Source organism: Mucor velutinosus (assembly GCF_035048745.1).
Source record: "Mucor velutinosus strain NIH1002 chromosome Unknown tig00000165, whole genome shotgun sequence".
NCBI lineage: Eukaryota > Fungi > Mucoromycota > Mucoromycetes > Mucorales > Mucoraceae > Mucor > Mucor velutinosus.
In genome coordinates, this window is record NW_027041913.1 from 1,965,866 (window position 1) to 1,985,452 (window position 19,587).

The window sequence follows — 19,587 nt, forward strand, 5'->3', positions numbered from 1 at the left end:
AAGGGTTGTTAATAAACATATAAAGGGATTTTCAGTCGCCACATTGATTGTCAAATAATTAAGCGAGTAAAGTGTAAAGTAACCAATATCTTCATAACATAATAAGTTTATGGTCTCTAGTCAACACTACTTCTTTCAAAGCCTCAAAAAGAAAAGAAGTTGATCTGACAAGTATTTTGATAGGCTGGCGTTATTAAATGTAGGATGCCAGAAAATAGCACGATGACCGATAGTGCTATGACTTGCCACCTACTTTCCATACGCTTCAAGGGCATCTATTACTGTATTGCCTTATGAAAAGGGCATTGAGTTTGCCAGCCGGCCCCGCCAGCCATAATTAATTCAAACCCAAACTCACAGTCTGTTCTAGATTGGCCAAATCTGGATGATTTTCGATTCGATTGAACTATTTTAGCAGATTCGACTATATAAAATACGATGATTATCCTATGCTTCTTTAAGCTGTCCCTGGTGGTAGGGCGAAGTGGTAGAACTCCCGTATGCCAACGGGAGGATCCCCGGTTCAAATCCTGGTGAACGCAAGTTGTCTGATTTTTTGACGTAGTACTGATGTCCTCGTTCGGTGTTTTGTATTCTTATCCATTATCTATTTTTGACGATTTCCGCAAGATTGCATTGGCTCTAGGTTTCGCACCTTATTAGTAGTAGATTTCTTTCCCAACTTAGTTCAAAAATTCTTATTCCCCTTCTTTGCAGACATTGGGTCCACCAACAGTCTTTTCTATCCCTCAGTATGACATTTAAAGGACTTTAAATAAAACCTGGAGCTCGACTCCCCTACAAAAAAAAAATGCTTCTTTAAGCTTTTCTGAAGTACTTTTCAAGGCGCATCCAATGGTACCAAGTAAGATAGATGTTTGAATAAACTTATTGAGTAATTTTCGAAAATATAAAAAGAGGTTTCTGGCCAAAAAGTCGAAATTTTACATATCAAGGCCCCACGAAGATGGCTTTAAGAGTTACGTTAGATCTATAGAAACATTTTGATTTAATACATACCATAGTAAAAGTCTTCATTTTCAAGGTAAAAAACGCGATCGTTTGATTTTCAATGAAAACCATAAGGGGTACCTCATGCTTTTTGGTCGAATTTTGTCCTTGATTTTTTGATCTCCGAAAAGTTGAGCAGAGGTGTCAGAAAGTAGCTACCAAATGAGAGTAACTGTTTGTTGCTATTCTGACAATCTAAAACGACCTTTAACGCGAAAAAACGCAGCTCAAATGTACTCAGATTTTGCTGCATCAGGGACACTAAGGAATAAAAAGGGGAAGTACTAATATGCTGCTTGCCCGTATATGAAGTAGCAACAACGTGGTGTATATAAATGTAGAGCATCGCATGAGAATCATATCCACAGAAAGTATGAAGGGTTTTCATGTGTAATAATGCATCTAATTCAACACTTGATAACATTGATTTATAGGGGGGGGGGGGTTTACCGTAGCGAAGCGAAAGTGCGAACCTATAACAACTAAGGATCTAGTCCAACATTAAATAGCATTGACCTATATGAGGGTTTGATCTTGGCGAAGAGAATGTGTAAAACCATAGTATTCAAGCAGTAAATTTATTTTCTCATATACATTATCAACAAGTTTACCGACAACATAGCGCATCAAAATATGCATGAGTTAGCTTTGCCAAAATCAATATGCCTCCTATTCGAGTCAGAAGTTGCACAGGCTGCAAAACTGCCCTTTCTTGAGAAGATTTCCGCTACCAAGTATGTGATTCACGCCGTGTAAATAAAAGCCATAAAGCAAAAATACAACCAAATTAAACAGTTTCAGTCCTTCATATCTTGACATGTAGACTTTTCTGAGCCCCCCAGAATCGCACCAAACAATTGTACCTGAGTAGTAGTGACTTCCTGACACCTTTGCTCAAATTTTTGGGGACCCAGAAAACATGGTCAAAAATCGATCAAAATGCATGAGGTACCCCTCATGCTTTTCATCGAAATTCAAACAATCACATTTTTTACCTTGAAAATGAAGACTTTTACTATGGTATATATAGAATCAAAATGTTTCTCTCGATCCAAAGCAACCTCTGAAATCACTTTTATGCGATCTTGGTATATGAAATCTTGACATTTTGGCCCAAAACCACATTTTGAATTTTTCAAAATTGCTTGATAAGATTGTTCAAAACATCTCTTATAATTAGCATCATTAGATGCGCCTTGAAACGTATTCCAGAAAGACATAACGGAACATGGGATGATCATCACAATTTACATAGTTTTTGCAAAATAAACCAAACAGGTCGATTTTGTTCAACATCTGGCCAATCTTCGATAGATAAAAAAAACAACGGCGTTTAAATACAATTTGGTGGTGATGGTGGCAGTGGTTGCCTGATGTCTCTTTGATAAAGGCAATCAATGCTTTGAGATTGATACAAAAAGGGAAATATGAATTGGAAAGCACTATAGCTTAGCTCAAACGTCTTTTATAGCATACCTGATAAATTAACTAAATTGTACCATGATGAATTCGTAATAATAAGTCGATGATAATAATCAGTTGTCAACTGTATCTAAAACGAAAGCAAAGAGCTTCTTTATTACAGGGCATCTAGCTTGCTTAAATATGGTAGATCCCTGGTCAATGACTACTACGTTGAGATGGTATATAAATAGCAGGCCACTGGGGCCTTATGGATTGTTGGTATAGCTTGTTGAGAGGCCACCTAAGTCGGTATGTTTCATGTAGTGTAGGTGGATCTCGATATTTTGACATTGGGGAGATTGAATGTATTGTAGTTCCTGAGGCACCTGTGCACACACAATTGACTGGACTTGTAAACATAGATGTGATGTGATACGATGAACATCATCTATGCTGCTACACTGTAAAAGGTGGCTTGAGGAGAAAGTGAATGTAGCCTAAGATGCATGCTTGTATGCAACATTACCCCCACCCAGCTTTCGACCAGCCACAAACTAGGATATCATACGAGCCGAATGCAATAATCGAGGATACAACACAGAACGAAGAGACAGAACCAAGAAACAAGAAGGCGATACAAACAGGTAGACAGGCAAAGCGATGGAAACCAATATGAAGTAAAAAAAACCGAGATGGTGCCAAAAAAAACAACATACATGGGGTATACGAGGAGAGGTTATCAGAAGATGATAGCAGCAAAGGGAATAGCAGATCGAAGAAAAACCTTGTAAAAAAAACCATATTCAGGCCAAAAAAAACAAATCAAGGACAAAAAGATCACGGCTATTGCTGAATGTTGTGGTTACGAGAGTTTGGAATCGACGGATAACGCAATGTGACGGACGGTCCTGCATGCTTACGACGACTATAAATCTTGCGCTTATTGACAGTGTTGGGAAGGAGTCGATTGGGATTCTTGTGATCCGGTGCAATGCGATCCCAGTAGTCGCGAATAGGTCGTTTGGAATCAAAATCGCTTTCATATTGCCAGGTATTGTCCTTCGAGGACGGATAACCTACCCAATTGACAAGAAACTTCATTCGACCAGTCTTTCTTTCAACGCGATGATTGACGATGGCTTGCACTTCATAGTGGCGAGGAAGTAAGCCTTTTGTAACATGATTGTCCGAGAAATCGACAACGCGAATGTGCTGGGTAGGCACATCACGGGGCAGCAATTCACCAGTAATGTCGGCTAAAGTATAACTACCATTGCGAGTATAGTTCTTGATGAAATATGGACCGAGCCATCTGGGGTGAAGTTTAGTTGATCTGACAGGGTCGAAGAGCATGACCTTTGAATTGATGGGATACTTCTCTTCAATGATCTTGTGATGCTTTTCGAAGCGCTCATGGTCGCGCAATTGTGTTTCTTTGATACGCTTATGGATGGCAGGGATTACCACATCCTTAATGTTCTGTAAGCGGGCATCAATGACTTCCTTGGTAGGATCCTCGGGTGTCTGGTCAGCATTAGGCAATTGAGTGTAATCCTGGAAGAGATTTGGGGCACGCCCAAACATGATAGCAAACGGCTGCGATTGATGCAATCTAGCGTATTGAATGTTCATGGCATACTGAATGACATCGAGATACTCATCCCATGCCTCAGGTTCTGCAGCATCGTGTGTCAATGATTTAATGATAGATCGTTTCGAAATGCCCACATACGCTTCGACAACACCATTAGCTTGTGCAGCGTACGGCAACGAGGTCAAGCGATCCATGCCACTAATCTGACTGAACTCTCTCATAAATGCTCCAACAAATTCAGAGCCATTGTCACTAGTGAGTCGCTTGGGAAATCCAAATAGACAACATACACTAAGCAATGCTCTTGCAACAGTGATTGGACTCTTATCAGGAAGAGCTCGTAGAATGGTGAATCGACTGAAATAATCGACAATGACTAGCAGGAAGTTATTGCCCGAGGTGGAAGTCGTAGCGAAATCACCTAAATCGATAGCTATATGATCGAACACATTGTCTGGCAACACGCTACGAGGAGGATGATATCCCACTTGGTAGATACCATGCGATTGACAAGCATGACAATCCTTGGTTACTGTGGCGATGTCATTGCGCATGTTGGTCCAATGTACCTTGTAATCATTGTGCAAAATCTTTTCCATTGAATTGATGCCCACATGACCGAGTAAATGCACTCGCATAACAAGCTCTAGACGATCCTTCTTCGGAGGAGTCATGTAATCAGCATATTTCATAGCACGTGAAATAAGAGCATTACAATCTGACTGTCCACCAGATGAACCATTGTATGAACTTTTGGCATCAGCAATCAGTTGATTCTTTAAATCTTGAGCGCTGACAGATGGCATGTTGTAGGTGCTCGCATCAAAAATATCAACATTGCTATCATTCAATTCCTTGGAATAATAGTGTGGATCCAATTCGGTTGGCATCCCAAAGGAAAGCTGCTGCAATTGCTTTCGATTGTTGAACTGCTTCTTGCGTTTGAACTGCGTACGATTGGAGTGATTGGGCTTAGCAAGAGAAAATTGAGTGACTTGGGACTCTTTGGCGTTGGTGAAGCCATGTTTGTTCTTTCGCGTAGGTTTACGCTTTTTTTCAGGTAGCATAATACTTTGATTGTTATAACGATTACCCCCACCCAGGTTATTGCCACCCTCGTCATCGTCAGAGGTGAATAACCGACTGAGTGCATCAGGTAATAGGTTACGCGTACCAGGGATATGAACCAGCTCATACTTGTAATCAAAGAACAGTTTTTCATACCACGTCAACAGCATCATGTTGGGCGTACTTTGCGTTTGAAGCCAGATTAAAGAGCGATGATCTGTGTGCAAGACAAACTCAATACCGAAAAGCCATTTGTGGTATTTGGTAAGCATGTAGACAATGGCAAGCAACTCACGTTTGGTGGTAGAATAGGCCATTTCAGAAGGGGAAAGCTTACGACTCGCCATGACAACGTAATGAACCACGCCATCCTTGATGTAGTAGATGATACCACCGATAGCAGTAGCTGAGGCATCAGTAGCGACGTGCAGCTTGTAACGAAAATCAACTGGGCTGAGAGCGACTGGAGACGACAAAGCATTCTGCAACGATTTGAATGCCTTGGTGTGCGCATCAGTCCACAAACCAGAAAGGGATTTACAATTGCGCAATGCATCGAGAGGTGCTGCCAGTTCGCTGTATCCAGGGATGACATTTCGAAAGTAATTGCAAAACCCCAAGTACTTCATCAGCTGCTTACCAGTGGTAGGTATAGGCCACAGATGAAAATTGGTCAATTTGCGAGCGTCAGGCACAAGGCGGTTCTGAATGATGCTCCAACCCAGCACATGAGTACTGCGCTGAGCAAACACAAACTTGTCCTGGTTAATTTGGAGATTAGCCTTGGTCAGACGACGGATCACCTCAGCGACTAACGCAACGTGCTCATCCAGAGAGTCAGTGTACGTAAGGCACCCTAAATCGTCGATATAAAGTGACACCTGATCAAGCATGTCGGTAAACAAATTGGATATCAAGCGCATAGCTAAATTGCCCATGAAATTTACTCCAAAGCAAACCTTCCTGTGGACCCATTGCGTTTGCGTGAATGGATCGGTAAAGGTTAACTTGTGGCGATGACGTGGATCGACCAAGAAACTCGTGAAGAAACTTTTGATGTCGATGGAACTTGTCATGACAGCGCGGCTGTGACGAGCATGGATCTCATCAATGCGAGGCATAATGTACTTGTCAGTGGAGACCAAGATTTGGTTGAGTAGGCGAACGTCAGCAACAATACGTGGCTTGTCAAACGAATATTCACCATTAGAATTCTTTTTGGCAACGACGAGCAAAGGAGAATTCCAGCCATTATGACTTGGACTGCGCTCAATGACACCATCTCGTTCCCACTCCATCAACTGCTTAGACACAGCTTCCTTATAGACAACTGGAATAGGATAGGGAGCACGATAGGCAACCTTACCAGGGATTGTCTCGAGTTGGACAATCGCACCAGGCAAGTTACAATGAGTAGTGGCAAGATCAATGGCAGCATTTTCTACCAATAACTGTTCAATAGGTTTGAAAGCCTTTGCACGCTCAGCAGGTGATCCGTATGGATCGTTATTAGGCTCGATGTCAGGATCAATGGGGTCGGGAAGTCTGGGTCCAAGCTCTTCAAACCATGTTGAAGCAAGGCCAGTGATTCCAATCTGTAGATCAGGCATGATATCCAACCCAAGCAACATGGGGCAATCATCCGAATCAGTAAAGAAATCAAATATCTCAAATGTGTGAATAAAACTGCGTTTATTATACGAGATTTTAAGTGAGCAAGTGCCAATACGAGGTTTAACACTGTCTGTATGGCCTAACTGGACCTGACCATGAACAGAGCGGTTGATTTGAACACCAAGCTGGTTGGCGAAACGAGGGGAACAAATTGAAAATGTACATCCCGTATCTAAAACACCATATACCTTGTGCGATTCTACGACAAGCGGAATAAGAAGTGAATTAGACTTATTGACAGGCAAGATGGAACGTTGATTATCCTTACATTTGTGTGCATGAACTGCAGTATGTAGATCAATGTCCATAGGCTCAACAGCCGAGTGGCAATCACTTTGATCGTGACGACTCTGTTTAGCAACAGCAGCGGGCACCAACAACGAGGAACCAGATTCACTCGAGTTGTTGTTACTTTGCTGATCTTCCTGAACAACAACAGAATTACCAGTAGTAGGTTGGGCTTGAGGAGACGAAACAGACGATGACAACAATGCGGCACTGCGGCCACCATTGGTCTCAACAGCAAGACGAGATTGAGAACGCGGAGGGTTCTTTTTGATCACTTGCAAAAGCTCAACACAGTCGTCAGTGCTATGGGTCTTGCTATTTGGATGGTATCTGCAGAACTTGGCTGCACCAGCCTCAGACAACGAGCCCACAGTAGGATCAACAGCAGGAGCAGTTGCAATAGCAGTGCTACCAGCGGTGGTAGCAGACGACACCACGCCCTCTTGAAGGCGCAGCATACCAAAACGATGTAAAGTACTAGTAGGAGCATCACCAGTACGCACAGCCGTGTTGCACTCATGGGGACCAGCAGAGTAATTGTGGGCACCACAAGTACGGCATCGATCTGATGCCTTGGCATCCGCAAGCGACATCATGTAACGACGACCCGATGCTTGGTTGCTGGTTGGCATTGAGTTGGCACCACCTTTGTTTTTCAACTCTTCCAAGAAGAGCTTACATTCCGAGGTGTCATGGTTGTGAGGCTTTCCATGGTGGAAAGTGCACGACTTGGTAGCCTTGAAGTGAGGCTTGCCCACGCGGCCAGAAGAGACACCAGCACGAGACACAGCGGCAGGACCATCAGTAGATGAGGATGATGCCTTCATGGTATGTGAGCGGCGGGGGGACGCAACTGGAGCCCATTGTGATGCAGCAGATCCAGCAGCAGTGCGAGCAAAAGCGGGTGCTGAGATGGCAGCAATCTCATTTGCGGTCATAGTTGATAGTGATTCACGAGCGATACTGACGATAATGTCAACATCGTAACTATCAATGATGCCCTTGGATTGACGGATGGTGTTGATCTTATCCTTGACTACCCAAGGAATGGCATCCAGGAACAACTTAGCCAACAAGTAATCGGATGGGGCTTGATCCAGGGATCGACGACGCAAGTCAGTAAAACGATCAAGAAAGGCCTTCACGTTTTCACCGGGCAAAAGTTGAATGCTCAACAAATCAGACGCACAACGTTGACGTTCTTCCAATACGCTAATGCCATAACGAGCCTTGATAGCCGACTTGAAATCATTCCACGATGCAGGAGCAGTGCAAGCAGAAGTGAACGAGCCGTACCAAGTACGTTGTTCTGGAGACAGCATAGGTGGTACTAAGCGAGCATATTCCTTGTCGAAATCCATCTTGTAAGCGAACATGACATCCTCAAACTTCAACAGACAAGCGTCGACTGTAGGAAATATAGGGCTTTTGGGGTCGAATTCATCCATACCAACCCACTGAAATGCAGGTAAGTTGTTGGGAAAGAAAACCGGAACAGAGGCGCTCTTGTTGGATTTGACTCCATCGACTGAGGATGGGCCAAACGAAGCAGCAGCCGAAGAAACGAGGTTATCATTTGCAGTAGCTTTGGATGCAAGCAAACAATCTCGAATCTGTATGATACTTTGAATGGACGTATTCAACTGGATCAACCGAGCTAGGGCCTGGGCTCTGGCCTCCTCACTTTGCTCGAGGAGCAAGGTCGTAGAGAGAAGCTGAACTTCGGCGAGCTGATTGTCAACAATTAGCTTCAACTGATCAGTGCGACCTTGAAGGTCCACATCACTAGAAGATGAACTAGCAGAGGAAGGGGGATCGAGGTCCATCGCATCACTAGCAGTAGTAGTGGGAGCTTCGCCAGCTTGACCACCCAATTTCTGAGACGTTTCAGCGAGAAAAAACTGAGAAGGGCCAGTAATATCTACAGCCTTGGTGGCACTGGCGTCTGAAGGACGCAGCTCAGTGTTTCCAGCAGGCTTAGATTCGGAACTGGGGGATGTGGTGGTACTTTGAGCAGACATCAGAGTATACAAAATTGAGAGGTAGTAGTAGTAAGAGTAGTAGTAATGATACAATCAAGGTTTTGATTAAAAAAAATGATGAATTCGTAATAATAAGTCGATGATAATAATCAGTTGTCAACTGTATCTAAAACGAAAGCAAAGAGCTTCTTTATTACAGGGCATCTAGCTTGCTTAAATATGGTAGATCCCTGGTCAATGACTACTACGTTGAGATGGTATATAAATAGCAGGCCACTGGGGCCTTATGGATTGTTGGTATAGCTTGTTGAGAGGCCACCTAAGTCGGTATGTTTCATGTAGTGTAGGTGGATCTCGATATTTTGACATTGGGGAGATTGAATGTATTGTAGTTCCTGAGGCACCTGTGCACACACAATTGACTGGACTTGTAAACATAGATGTGATGTGATACGATGAACATCATCTATGCTGCTACACTGTAAAAGGTGGCTTGAGGAGAAAGTGAATGTAGCCTAAGATGCATGCTTGTATGCAACATACCATATACATAAATAATCGAACTACAGGGGAGGCGTCCTTATTGAGTGTTAGGAAGGTCTGACAACTGGCACACGAAACTCTATTTAGAAAATCAGCGGACAATCAGACTACATATCTCTGCAATGAATATTGGTATGCATTTTATTCCGGGCGCTATTTTTTTGAGGAAAGAAAACGCCATAATACAATAGTCGAGTGATGTGATAACATTGCCCTTATATGGAAGCAGATTATAGAGTACTTTATAGTATTTATATGCCAAACCGTGCTTTATCATGCCAAAGTTATCGCTCATCTATTAACAGTGCGGTATTTGAAGAGTTTTAAAAACCTGCTCATGTTGGAGTGTTCCATATTCTTTGTCCTTTTCTGTTTTACTACATTCATTCATCCAATGTCGACATTGCACTTGTTACTGGATCAATTCAAAGGTAGCTGTTTGTATGAAAACTTGGCTCTGGCAACTAATCCATGGCTATTCATAGCTAATCCAATCAACTGGGCATTAGCAGCAGTAATTATAATGAAAGCGAAGGACCACAATGCAGAATTTGAAAACGACTCACTTCATTTTAACATGCTAGATCCTGACCTACATACTGCGACATTTTACAATCTCAAACAAACCACCACAGGTTCCAGCCAAGCATCCAGAAGTACTCATATTTAAAAACTATACGCCTGTCGATCTGTTACCTTACAATGGAGAAAATGATTCTCGCATCTTGATGGGCGTCAATGGCTCAGTCTATGATGTTACCCAAGGCCGAAATTTTTATGGACCTGGTTAGTTTTTTTTTTTTTTTTCATCTTCAATGTAATAGCACAATGGATGCTCATATCAATCATACATCTGCAGGAAGTCCTTATGCCAACTTTGCTGGACACGACGCGTCACGAGGGTTAGCCAAAAACTCATTTGATGAAGACATGATGGTGGATCCACATGGACCTATAGATAAACTTGAAGATTTAGAGGCGGATGATTGGCAATCTCTGAGAGAATGGGTAAATAAAGAAGACACAATAATGGGATGGACAGTAGACTGATCTCGTACAACAATTAGGAGAATCTTTTTGCGAGCAAATATCTGTTGGTTGGTAAATTAGTTGAAAATCATAGTAAATAAAAAAAGATTGTTTTATTCTATGTATAATGCTGTATATGATTAAATGGACCCTTCTTTTACTTGTATCTTAAACCAATCCACAGTTTCCTGTAAACCTTGTTTCACGGAAAATCCAGGTTCCCAACCCAAATACTTTTTAGCTCTGGTAATATCCGGCTTGCGCTTTTTGGGATCGTCCAATGCAGCTGGCAAGATCTTGATATCGACATTCTCGGGCGACAAGGGAGGAATCAAGACCATTTCTCTAATCATGTCTGCAAAGTTCTTGATGGTATATTCTTCAGGATTACCCAGATTGACAGGCTCGCTGTAGTTTTTGTTCATGAGTAAAATAAGCCCGTCAACTAAATCATGCACATATTGAAACGATCTTGTTTGTGCTCCGTCTCCATACAACGTCAAAGATTCGCCCTTGATGGCTTGCATGATAAAGTTACTCACAACACGACCGTCGGCAGGTGACATGCGAGGGCCTAGAAATCAGCGGGTTAATATCGACTATTTGCAAATGTGTGTAGTTGAATGTGATATTCTCTATTACCAAATGTACTATAAATACATGAGATTTTTCAATTAATAGGGTTAAAAATAACTTGTCTGTGATAGTCTTACTTGAAGATACGAGCAACACGAACATCCACATCGTTTTGTCTCATGTAGGCATACGTTAATGTCTCTGCAATACGTTTACCTTCATCGTAGCAGGCTCTAGGGCCAATTGGGTTCACATGACCCCAATAGGTCTCTTTCTGAGGATGCTCTTCAGGGTCGCCGTACACCTCTAATCCAGCAGCATCAATACCAACATGAACCTGATACCAACGAGATGAAACACTTGCCTGATGTAGATGTCAACAAGAAACGAGCCTTTGTACGCTTTGCAAGACCAAGCATGTTGATGGTGCCCATAACACTTGTCTTTACTGTCTTTGTTGGATTGTACTGATAGTGAGGAGGCGATGCAGGACACGCCAAATGATAGATTTGAGACACTTCAATCATAAATGGATCGACAACATCATGACGCACTAATTCAAAATGAGGATGGCCAATCCAATGCTGCACATTGCGTTTTGAACCTGTAAAGAAATTGTCCAATACAATGACTTCATGGCCCATATACATCAAACGATCGACAAGATGGGAGCCTACAAAGCCAGCGCCGCCAGTAACCAGAATGCGTTTGCGCTCAGAGGGTCTCAATTGCTTTACAGGTGGATACGATGTGATTGTCCTGTACACAACGAGACCTGCTGCTTCATCAATGTCTCGGTCATTCTGCTGCTTGGGGAGGTATAAGTCACGTAGATAGCTTAGCTGTGCATCTGAGCCAACATTGGCATGGCCAACAGAAGTGACATAGTCTTTGGTGGGTGCTGTGGCAGCAGTATCAGTGGTGCTCGATGCCATTAGGTTGATTTTAGTAGAAAAAAGTGTAAGAAACGGAAAGAAAAAGGGAAGAAATACACAAAAAAAAAAACGTAGGAGAAGAAACACAGATTTTATGTCATGAGGAGAGTGGGAGGAGAGTTTTATTTCATTAACAGCATCCACCTGAGGAATTGTTACCATTGTTTTTTGCAGGCGATTCAAGCTTAACTTCCTCTCTTTGGCGTGTTTGCTGAGCCTGTTGTGTGTCGATTAATCTCTTTTTGATGTCTCTGTGTAGAATAGGGGGTGTTTAGTGGGGCCACATCTTGCAGATAGAAACAGACAATGCTTACCTGGCCAAGTCGAAAAAGGCTTCCTCGACTCCAATGTTAGCCTTGGCACTTGTTTCCATAAATCGAATATTTAGTTCGTTTGCTAATGTTTGGCCCTGTTCGGCAGAAACAACCTTTAGAGAGAAAGAGACATAAGAATCTGATGCTATCACTGAATGGCACACAAAAGAAAAAACCCACCCTTTTATCTTCCATGTCGCACTTGTTACCAATAAGTATCTTGTTGACTCCCTCACTAGCATGCTGCTCGATATTTGAAAACCAGTTTCTTACGTCTGTATTATGTATATGCTTCTTTTAGTATCAGGCTCTTCTGTGTCCCATCGCATTTCACTTACTTCCAAAGGATTTATCATCTGTAACATCATAGACCAACAAGATACCCATAGCACCACGGTAGTAAGCTATCATGTTTCCTATTAGTATACATAGCTCTCACATAACGCCCTGCAAAATAACTCACCCGTGGTAATAGTACGGAATCTTTCTTGTCCAGCAGTATCCCAAATTTGGAGCTTTATTCTCTTTCCATCCAGCTCAATAGTACGAATCTTAAAGTCAATACCGATAGTAGTGATGAAAGATGGTGTAAAGGAATCGTCAGAGAAACGAAGCAAAAGGCAGCTTTTACCAACTCCAGAGTCGCCGATCAGCAAGAGTTTTATGAGGTAATCGTAAGAAGCACTTTTTGCAGTTGCCATAGTGAATAATAAAGAGAAGAAGAAGAAGAAGAAGAAAATTATTTACTCAACAACTTGAAATAAAAAAGGGGGGACACACATACACACACACGCACAACATCAACAAATTGGAGCTTGAATGTACGCACACAACATGCGATTGGTTTAACGTATATTCGAGTGTATATTTTTTCTGGTGCTTGCAGGAATTGTTGAGCAAGAGTAGAGGGAAGCGGGGGGGGGGGCTTCTTCATCCAGCATCGTGTAGGGTGGGCCTGGCGGTAGACATCTTATTGGCAGAGCAAAGCAGAGATTCAGATGCTCAATCAAGAAAAAGACAGGTTCATTTATTACAGTTTACGCTACTGAATGTTGCTGCCAAATGTCTGATTCCACTTGAGCAGCTCATTGATATCTTTCTCCCAGCCAGCACCATCACTGATATGTGTTACGCAGGGAATGGGGTATTTTGACATCCTCACCTAATATACATGATAAGCACAGCGATTCTTATGGAATATTCAACTCAATACCTTGACATATTCGCCTTTATGCAACATGAAAATCTCCTGGCCATCAATAGACACTTCCGTTTGACTACGGCTCTTGTCACCAATCTAATGATACATACACATCTTAGCATCTTGTGCCGAAAAGTATCCATACAGCAAGCCTACCTTTAACTCTATGTTTGAGCTTGGCGGTAGTAACACAGTTCTGAATGATAATGAACGAGGACAAATGGGTGTTAAAACCAAGCTTTGAACACTGGGATGGACGATTGGACCGCCAGCGGACAATGAGTAGGCTGTGGATCCAGTGGGTGTAGACACAATCAAACCATCTGCTACACATTCCGTCAAATACTGCTCATCCACAAAGCAATCAATGGTCGTCAGATGAGGGAATCGGCCACGGTGCAATGTCACCTCATTCATCACCTGTCTGTCATCCACCTCTACGCCGTCTACCTCGATTCTCTTTCCATTGGGTTGATGCAACGAACAGAACAATCTCATTCTCATCATAAGCCCCACCTTGCCAGCAATCATGTCATCTAATACATGTCGAAATTTTTCAAACCCTAGGAGCAATAAAAAGGTATGAGCATCTTCCCAATGGCTAATCCTCTGATTAGGCTACTTACTATAGGACATCAAAAAGCAAAGTGTGCCGAGAGAGAAGCTCACCACTGGAGGCGCTGCCTTGGGAAACAAGGACGATAAATGAAGCATGGTGCCATCTCCACCCAAAGTAACTGCGAAATCCACTGTGCGAGTATAGTCTTCTTTGTGGCTCTTTTCAATGACATGCACAAAGGGAAGCTCCTTTTGAAACTGCTCTGCTACTTCTGGCTCTACAATGATGTTCATGTCTGGTTGTGATTGATGGAGCCAGCTTTTTTTTCAATCGATTGAGTCAGAATGATCTCTTTCAACTGGAGATCCTGGTCTTACTTTGCTACTTCCACAAACGCCTTTTCCGTTTTGATATCATTTGGCTTCTTGACAATCAATACATTATTGGGTTTCTGGGTCCACTTGAGAGCGTACTGTCCTCTGTATCCAAACGTCAATGAGCCTACAGATCACATTTTTACGGATGACATCTCATCATTACCCATATGTACTTCCAGGAACTTGAATGATATCTCCAGGTCGACGAGATTCAATCAAATCACTGTCTTTATCGGTTGAAACTAGAGAGTAGCTTGGAAGGTTAGACTTGTAGTAGTGGTAATCTATCAACATGTGTGTACCTTGCTCTTTTGTCAGACATAATCCAACTTTATCAGGCAACGTCGATGTCTTTCTCAGCAAGCCCGTATTATACAATCGTCTATAAGCACATACTGGCTGAAAAGCCCTCGCATTGAAGGCAAGGCGACTATTCAGTTGGAACATACGCATAATTAGGAAAAAGAGAGATGTCAAGCGTAAAAAAAAAAAAAAAAAAAAAAAAAAAAAAAGATGTTTATTCAAATAATGCAAAACATTTGGGCAGCGGCACCAGTTAGATTGCCTGTGACTCAAAGCACGTCAAACATGTAAATTCATCTCTTGGACGAATGCTGATCATCATCCCATTTATTCCTTCGCTTTTCAGGTACGACAACATTATCTTGAGAAGGCGGCTTCGCTATTCGACTCGCTACTTTGGCAGCAGTCGCCATTGCCTGTGCCATGGCTGCTGATTGCTGTTGTGTTGGTTGCTGTTGCTGTGGGACAAAATGGACAGAGGTTCTGTTTTGTTGCTGTGCTGCCTTTTCCTCTGCAAGTTTTCGCTGTGTCTCTAGAATGCCATCAATATACATCTCTGCCGGAAATCCATGGGGATCGAATTCTTGTTTCTCAAAGTTGCTGCCTATTTCATCTACTTCAGTGAATTCTACGAGTTTTGTATAGATACGAGGGTTGCGAAATGCCTTGTTGTGCTGTAAATGGTCGTTTAATCGATGTCCAGAGGCTCTCAGTGATAAGAAATGCGTTATACGTTCCTATTTGAATAACTGCATGAATAACACGACACTCATCACAAGCGAGATACTCGACATCTTACCTGTCTTTCAGCATCGCATGCTGTGTTTGGCTCATTAGGGATTCCCCAATTCTCTACGCCTGCAATTGGTTTAGCAGCCAAAGCAGCCATCAATCGTTTGTTGTGCTCCAACATGGTTGCCGTTGACGCCGATGGTGGTGCTGGCACTTTACTCGGCAATGCTGATTTCACTGGCTGTAGCATAGGGGCTATCGCTTCTGGCTTCTTTGGTTGCGGCTCTGCCTTTGTCTTTTTTATATTCTAATCAAGAGAATCGATAGTTAATACAAAACTTATAAGCAAAGCGTGTTTTGAGGTAGCTTATTACTTGGAGAATGTCAACTAATACAAGGTGTCAATGCGTCTTTATTCTTTAATAATAATGCATAAATGATTTCTTTATTTACCTGGCGCCTCGTCGCCAGAAGAAGATCCTTCATCGTCTGAATAATTCACAAGACCAGCAAGTAAACTCATGTTGTAGTAGCTGTAAAAAAAAAAAAAGAGAATGGCATTTTCATTTAAACCAAAAATTTTGACTCTTGTACAGCTGAGACTCATTTGATTTCAAGCATGAGCCAGTATAGTCTTCTTCAATGATTCTTCAACCTCAAAAATAGCTTACTAGTATACGTCTTCACTTGTAGGTATTTTATTGAGTCTATGGAATTATAGCTGAAGACGGCGGGCTTGTGCTTGATCTCTTGCGATTTTTGATTATTGAAGCACTTTCCTTAAGGTTTTCTAAGCTTGATTTTCTGCAAGTGTCATTACTGAGCGGTGGTCTTTGTTGCTGCTGTTGCTGTTGCGATAGATCATCTAATCTCTTATGCAATAGTTCGTTGTGTATTTCAATACCAAGTGATTCATAGCTTGATTTCCGTGACATGCCATCATCGTTACTCGCCGTTGCCATTATATGGTATGGACTATCGCTATGTCTTCTAGGGTTGCTTGGCTTCTTTGGTAGTTCACTTAATTTTCGCATGATGGACAGCTTGGGTTCTTCTGTAATGGGAGTTGGCATGGACGGCACTGTGGCGTCTGTGGCATTATCGCTTGATCTCTGTAAGATGTCTAGTGTTTCTTTTGATAAGCCGGAGGATTGATCAATGGATTCCCTTCGCTTTCTTTCTTCTTGCTGTGCAGCCATGACAGGTGATAATGTGCTAAACGTCCCTCTGGACAGTGCCATGAATACAAACAATGTAATCATGATGACAAGTTGAGACACAGACACCCTTCTTTCAAAGGATAACTACATTATAGGTATGAGCCTATAGACATACAAAGACAGTGTCAAAGTAGGACCTACCTGATCTGCTAAAATACTAATCTTTGCCGTCATTTCTCTCATATCGCTCTCGGTTTGATCCTTTAAATCTTCGTACCATTGCTCGTAGCGACGTTTCTATACACATGTGTAAGCCTCATTTACTCGTCAACGTTCAGTACATATCTTACCATGCTATCAATTTTATAACTGGCAGTTTCATTCAAGTGTCCAATCAGCAATATCAGTTGATCTTGGTGTCGTTTCTCCATGTCCATAAACACATCGTTGAGAATCTTGTTTTGCTCATCCAGAAAGCGTTGTGATAGTGTCATATTCACTTCGAGTACATTCAATCGCTTCATGATGGTTTTGTAAATGGATTCTTGCGTACTGCCTTCCTTTTGATGCGCAATGGGAGGGATTGGCTTGGGTTGCTGTGGCGCAGGCAGAGGGCTCTGGGGCAATACAATCGTCGTAGATGATGTGGTTGACACTGTCAAATCTACATGATGTTGTGCAGTGTTGCTGTCGGCCTCTGCGTTATCGGCAGTAGATGCTTCATTGCTGGTTTGACCGCTTGCAATGTCAGTACTGCTGTCAGTATTCTCGCTGCTCATATTATCAATATCGCTCTTGACAGCATTGCTAGCTGCAATAACACTGTTGCTGCTTGTGCTGCTTGGGTTCTTGATACTCGACGATGAAGCTCCTTTATCAGATGCAACTTTGGTCTTCTTTTTACTTGACGATGAGGGCGAGGAAGATGATAGCGGAACCGTGTCTGATCTAGTCGTATTACTTGCGTCTATCAATGTGTCGCTGGGTGTGATAGGCACGCTGTTTTCCGTCTGTGAAATGACTTGAGTAATGGTAATCTCAGCAATCCCTGTCTCTTCCTCTGCAGTTTTATCTGCCATATCATTTTCTGTTGGTTCCTTCACAATGGTTTTGGCAGCCTTCACTTCTAATGCTGTGTCTGTTTGAGTCGGCACCGTATTTTCAGGCTCAAATGATGTGAGCGTCTCTATTGCAGTGTTGATAGGCGGAATGATTAGCTTCACATCATCTTCATCCAAGTCCATCTTGACAGGAAAGGATTCAGCAGTGTCGTTTACATCAAATTGAGGTTGAATAATCTGTTCACGGACTTCTGCAGGCCATAAATGCTCTTCCTCCAGCACAGGATACTGATCTTTACTCTCGACCGTGTTGTAGAATTCCAGCATCGGCATACCATGCACTCTCACCAGACTCAGGGGACAGTAATACTCATGGCCATAATGAGTAAGAAATTCAATTTTCATGTACTCCAAGAATCCGCTGTATGGCACCTTGAATACTTGCAGATCTCTCGTGTTTCTCGCCTGCCATTGACCCAGAAGTCGCCAGTCTTTGGTGGGGTACTTGGATGAAGCGTACACTCGAAAATCCTTGAAGGTGCTGGAAAAGAACTCAAAGTTTGCCATGACAATGGTATCCACTACAATCTCCTCGCACAAGTTGATGATCACGAATTTATCAGCAGAGCATTTGTTTAGCAAATACTGATCCTTTGACTCGTACAAGATAGACTGTGCGCCTTTTGCTTGTTTGTTGACCTTTCTTACTGTCGCTGCACAATCGGTTGACGCGTAGTTGAACCTCTCCTTTAACGACTTCATACGGACATCGGCAAATTGCTGCTTCTTTTTGTTCTTGCTGTCTGGGCCAGACTGGCTGGGTGCAATGTATTCTCCCTCAGCATAGACATTGGGCTTCTTCTTGTCCTTGCCTCCAACACCTCCTAGCAGATCTTCAAACATGGATCCAAAATCATCTGCAAATCCTCCATCAATGCTGTCCACCATCTGCTGCTTCTTGTTGGGCAATCCATCTCCTTCATCTTCTACCGTCTTTCGTTTGTGTCGACGTTCCTTGTCGTTTTCAATTTGAGCAATCTTCTTTTGCCATTCTTCAAATGATACCAGTGGTTTTCGCTTTTCGTTGTTTGACGCTGCGTCTTGTTGTTGTTTTGTATCATTGATGGTGGTATGGGGCCTGCTGTCTTGCGTATCATGCGTTTGCCATGTGTCATCGTTGTTTGTCTTTTTTGATGGGAGTGAATTCGTTGCTTTGGCAGGCTCCTCTAAGCCATTGTCTGGTTCTTTGTGTACTGGCTCATTGTAGACTGGCTTCTCTATAATGTTTGGTTTGCTCAAGTCTGATATCACGGCGGCATCAGGAAAGAGAGCAGCAGAGAAATCGACTGTACCTTGGGAATAAGCTGGACAGGTCTCTGCGAAGATGTCATTGTCACGATAGCGTAAACATTGCTTTGCTTTATAACTCGGTTTTGCTGTGAGCACCAGCGGTAAAAGAATAAACAAGTAGAATGGCCAATGTTGTGAATAATGCATATATTGTAAAAGGAAAAAGAAGAGCAAATAGTCTTGATCAACGTTTTGAATGAAATACCACAATCACCACCACTCAAATCGAATTGAAACTCCATTCTCATCATCTGCCATTGTGAAATGTTCCAGAAAACCCTGCCCATTCCATGAGCAAATGTTCAGTGCGTCTCTATGGATCAACCATGTACGTTGTAAGCATCAATTCATATTTGAGAGTAAGATCAAAGCATGGTTGCCACTGCTGGACCCAAAAGAACTATTCGTAAATTGTCGACGCATGAT

The 19,587-nt window shown here is 42.5% G+C and overlaps 7 protein-coding genes across 7 annotated transcripts; 1 reads left to right on the forward strand and 6 right to left on the reverse strand.

Annotated features, from left to right (window-relative positions):
- Window positions 1-3,258: 3,258 nt before the first annotated feature.
- On the reverse strand, window positions 3,259-9,060 carry ATC70_003614 (uncharacterized protein; the record flags this gene model as incomplete). Its single annotated transcript, XM_064822970.1, has 1 exon — window positions 3,259-9,060. The coding sequence occupies one exon, from the start codon at window positions 9,058-9,060 to the stop codon at window positions 3,259-3,261; it is 5,802 nt and encodes a 1,933-aa protein (XP_064679570.1).
- An 898-nt stretch (window positions 9,061-9,958) lies between these two features.
- Window positions 9,959-10,694, forward strand: PCL1_1 (PHO85 cyclin-1; the record flags this gene model as incomplete). The annotated part of the gene is made up of 5 exons (XM_064822971.1): window positions 9,959-9,995; window positions 10,050-10,078; window positions 10,149-10,350; window positions 10,424-10,572; window positions 10,632-10,694. 5 exons carry the CDS (start codon window positions 9,959-9,961, stop codon window positions 10,692-10,694), a joined length of 480 nt encoding a protein of 159 aa, XP_064679571.1.
- A 39-nt stretch (window positions 10,695-10,733) lies between these two features.
- On the reverse strand, window positions 10,734-12,104 carry PCL1_2 (PHO85 cyclin-1; the record flags this gene model as incomplete). Its single annotated transcript, XM_064822972.1, has 4 exons — window positions 10,734-11,167; window positions 11,236-11,243; window positions 11,307-11,475; window positions 11,534-12,104. The coding sequence occupies 4 exons, from the start codon at window positions 12,102-12,104 to the stop codon at window positions 10,734-10,736; spliced, it is 1,182 nt and encodes a 393-aa protein (XP_064679572.1).
- A 130-nt stretch (window positions 12,105-12,234) lies between these two features.
- Window positions 12,235-13,119, reverse strand: ATC70_003617 (uncharacterized protein; the record flags this gene model as incomplete). The annotated part of the gene is made up of 5 exons (XM_064822973.1): window positions 12,235-12,355; window positions 12,419-12,531; window positions 12,599-12,693; window positions 12,757-12,822; window positions 12,882-13,119. 5 exons carry the CDS (start codon window positions 13,117-13,119, stop codon window positions 12,235-12,237), a joined length of 633 nt encoding a protein of 210 aa, XP_064679573.1.
- A 341-nt stretch (window positions 13,120-13,460) lies between these two features.
- On the reverse strand, window positions 13,461-15,008 carry ATC70_003618 (uncharacterized protein; the record flags this gene model as incomplete). Its single annotated transcript, XM_064822974.1, has 7 exons — window positions 13,461-13,580; window positions 13,632-13,715; window positions 13,776-14,182; window positions 14,246-14,496; window positions 14,556-14,657; window positions 14,719-14,797; window positions 14,858-15,008. The coding sequence occupies 7 exons, from the start codon at window positions 15,006-15,008 to the stop codon at window positions 13,461-13,463; spliced, it is 1,194 nt and encodes a 397-aa protein (XP_064679574.1).
- Window positions 15,009-15,151: 143 nt separating this feature from the next.
- Window positions 15,152-16,113, reverse strand: ATC70_003619 (uncharacterized protein; the record flags this gene model as incomplete). Its single annotated transcript, XM_064822975.1, has 4 exons — window positions 15,152-15,595; window positions 15,658-15,897; window positions 15,965-15,978; window positions 16,044-16,113. The coding sequence occupies 4 exons, from the start codon at window positions 16,111-16,113 to the stop codon at window positions 15,152-15,154; spliced, it is 768 nt and encodes a 255-aa protein (XP_064679575.1).
- Window positions 16,114-16,297: 184 nt separating this feature from the next.
- ATC70_003620 (NAD(P)-bd_dom domain-containing protein) lies at window positions 16,298-19,308 on the reverse strand (the record flags this gene model as incomplete). The annotated part of the gene is made up of 3 exons (XM_064822976.1): window positions 16,298-16,894; window positions 16,952-17,047; window positions 17,101-19,308. 3 exons carry the CDS (start codon window positions 19,306-19,308, stop codon window positions 16,298-16,300), a joined length of 2,901 nt encoding a protein of 966 aa, XP_064679576.1.
- Between the last annotated feature and the right edge of the window lie 279 nt (window positions 19,309-19,587).